General features: G+C 37.9%; 1 protein-coding gene across 1 annotated transcript in view; it reads right to left on the bottom strand.

Annotated features, from left to right (window-relative positions):
• The window catches only part of ROCK1 (Rho associated coiled-coil containing protein kinase 1), an 83,903-nt gene that overhangs the window by 39,328 nt on the left and 41,811 nt on the right, over positions 1 to 2,764 (bottom strand). Inside the window, 2 exon segments of the mRNA XM_029087151.1 lie at positions 886 to 1,048; positions 1,341 to 1,485. Of these exon segments, the coding sequence (XP_028942984.1) occupies positions 886 to 1,048; positions 1,341 to 1,485 (308 nt within the window).

Raw genomic sequence — 2,764 nt, 5'->3', positions numbered from 1 at the left:
TGTTTTGGTTAAGCATGGAAGATGACATAAATTATTCTGAAGGAAAGACTTATTCTAAGGCATAATCTAACAAAGACAAAAAATTACCTCTCAAACTAAGGTAAGAAAGATGTATCTCAAACTTTTCATATGAAGATATCGGTAGGAGCACAGCAGCTACATTTCACAACAGTCTGGTTTTAAGTCTGGTCCATAAGAAGTCCTGCTGCCACGGTTTCCACCATCACAGACTAGCTAGGCAGCTGCCAAGCAGCAGCTAGGTTCCATGTTTTTTAGGAGTCCATGCTATTGTTTGAACCCCATGCAGCCCAGCAAACGCAGCAGCCCCATGCCTTCACAGCACCAGTTCTCAAGCGATGGTTATGCAAATGGTTATATTAATAAGCAGTGTGGGTACAACAGGGGTGTACTCACAAAGTCAAACAAGACCCAACACCCACATTTCAGATAGGCTTTCTTTGGGCTCACTCTACCCTGACCATGAATGCCCACTAAGAGCTCGGAGTGCATTAAGGGCACCCCTGAAACACACCTTTTGCTTTAGCTTCATCCAAAAGGAATCCATTTTGCATGCCCCTCAACACTGTGCAACACAGACCAAGGCAACAGTAGCTGTTACTATGGAGTAACACCTCATATTCAAACTAAATTTATAAGGCAGATGTACCCATAGTAGCAGCACTTCCCTTCCCCTAGTACACATGCTAATACCACAAAAAGCAGCAGCATCCTTCTCTCCCAAATAATCATTTCTGTGAAGCAGTTTAGAAACCCACACAAATCAGATTTTATATATATATATATGTGTGTGTATATATATATATATATATATGTGTGTGTTCTTTCAACATGAGAAGAAATTCTCTTAACAAAAGCTTACTTTCATTTTGAGTAAAGTTTAAATCTTACCTATCAGTTAAAAAGGCACAAATAAGGTTTTTTGCCTCTTTAGAAATCTCATTGTCATCAGGGAAAGTAAGGGAATTCTTATGGTTCATAATCTTACTGTATGTTCCAACCAAAGAATCTGCATAAAAAGGTGTATCACCTGAAAAAGTAGCAATGCAAAAATTAAAAAGTAGATCAAAAATATTGTAGATTTGACTTACAATATCTGAACTACATATGCAACAATGTAAGCAACTTCCGTGAACAAGAGGCAAGGACAAATGTTTGAGAACTGTGCCAGAGTATTTCCAAAATACATCCTGTAAATACCACAATCAGTAAACCACATCTTATGTCAGAAGAATAACTAATTAAACAGTTAGAAAAACCAATGATTTTAACGCAGAATCTTGTTAAGTAGTGCATTCAATTCTGATTACCCTATGACTCACCTACAAGCATCTCATACAAAAAGACTCCAACTGACCACCAGTCGCATTCTCGCCCATAGTAACCATCACCACCCTGGGACTTCAACACTTCAGGAGAGATATAGTCTGGTGTTCCCACAGCCGTGTCACATCGTACCATACCTTCCTACAAAGAGGAGGAAAACAGTCAGGCCCAAATATAAGATCCAAAATTGAAAGCCATTTCCAAGAATTTATGCATCCTAAGCAACATCAACAGAACTAAATCAACTTAAATCAATAAATGTTCTTTTTTGAATGGGTATTTTAAAATTTTTAAATTCCAAGCTACTAAATCCAGAACAAAGCACCAGATTTGTCAAACATAGTGAAAGTTACTTAAACCTCAGTTAATATCCAAGAAATAATCAAAATTTCATCTAGGCCCTGTACACACTGTATAGTCTCTCCTGCTCATGCCAGTATGTGTTATATACTGACAGGATGTACTGTAAACAGGGAAACCTCCTCTCTTAGCATAAATGGGTCAACATCAGGGACAGGATAAGCTAAAGTGCAAGTTTTTCTCCTCCAACCCAATATACTTAATGCCAGGAAAACTAAATGTAGACAGGGTATTGAAACTCTAAGTAGACAGACATCAAAACAGGTGACAGGCGAGAAGAATGTTTGACACACACCCCTGAGGAAGGGCTGTCAGAACAGAGATCAGTCACACTGGAGCTGGCACCCAGAATGCTGAAGCTGCAACCACACACCCCTTTCCAGTCCTATTCAGGCACTTCTAAAATAATCCTATGTAATTCCTAGAAATGGATCAGTAGAAAAACTTGCATAAAAATATATAACTGCTTATGTATAACATATAAATCCAGCGTTGTGTATACAGCAAATCCAGAATGCACCTAAATTAAGCTCCTGTGATGAGCCGTTTCTTTACCTCAGAGCAACCTTTCTCTTTCAAAAGACCAGAGGAACCAAGACTAGGCTCAAGACTACTCAGCTAGCTTTGTTTAGAACAGTACAAAAAGTAAGGTTGTTGACACAAGTATTCTTTGGTAATGCTAATATACAGGAAAGTTTCATAATATTTTTTATTTTCTTTTTTGGCATTTACAGCTTAAAGACTAGGATAATGTTTTTCTGTATTGCAAAATTCCTCTTTGTTAAGAATACAAACACTCAAGGATAAATCTGTATTTAGTCAAAATAAAGCCAAATTTTGTGTCAGCTACTCCACTGAAGTGGACTGTTTGTGACTTGAGGCAACTCCTTGAAAATGTACAAGTAACCTGCACTTAGTTTTCATTGGTGCCTTTCATTGATGGCAAAGCAGCTAAATACAGTGATTTATTCACAGCTCCTGGAAGATGTTGAGAACACAATGTACTCATTACACGGACTCTACTAATCACGTATTTCAGATGGTTTTCCTCACATATATG

Source organism: Antrostomus carolinensis, unplaced genomic scaffold (genome assembly GCF_000700745.2).
Source record: "Antrostomus carolinensis isolate BGI_N321 unplaced genomic scaffold, ASM70074v2 scaffold1781, whole genome shotgun sequence".
NCBI lineage: Eukaryota > Metazoa > Chordata > Aves > Caprimulgiformes > Caprimulgidae > Antrostomus > Antrostomus carolinensis.
The sequence above is the reverse complement of the archived record's forward strand: the minus strand, read 5'-3'. Positions and strand labels throughout refer to the sequence as shown.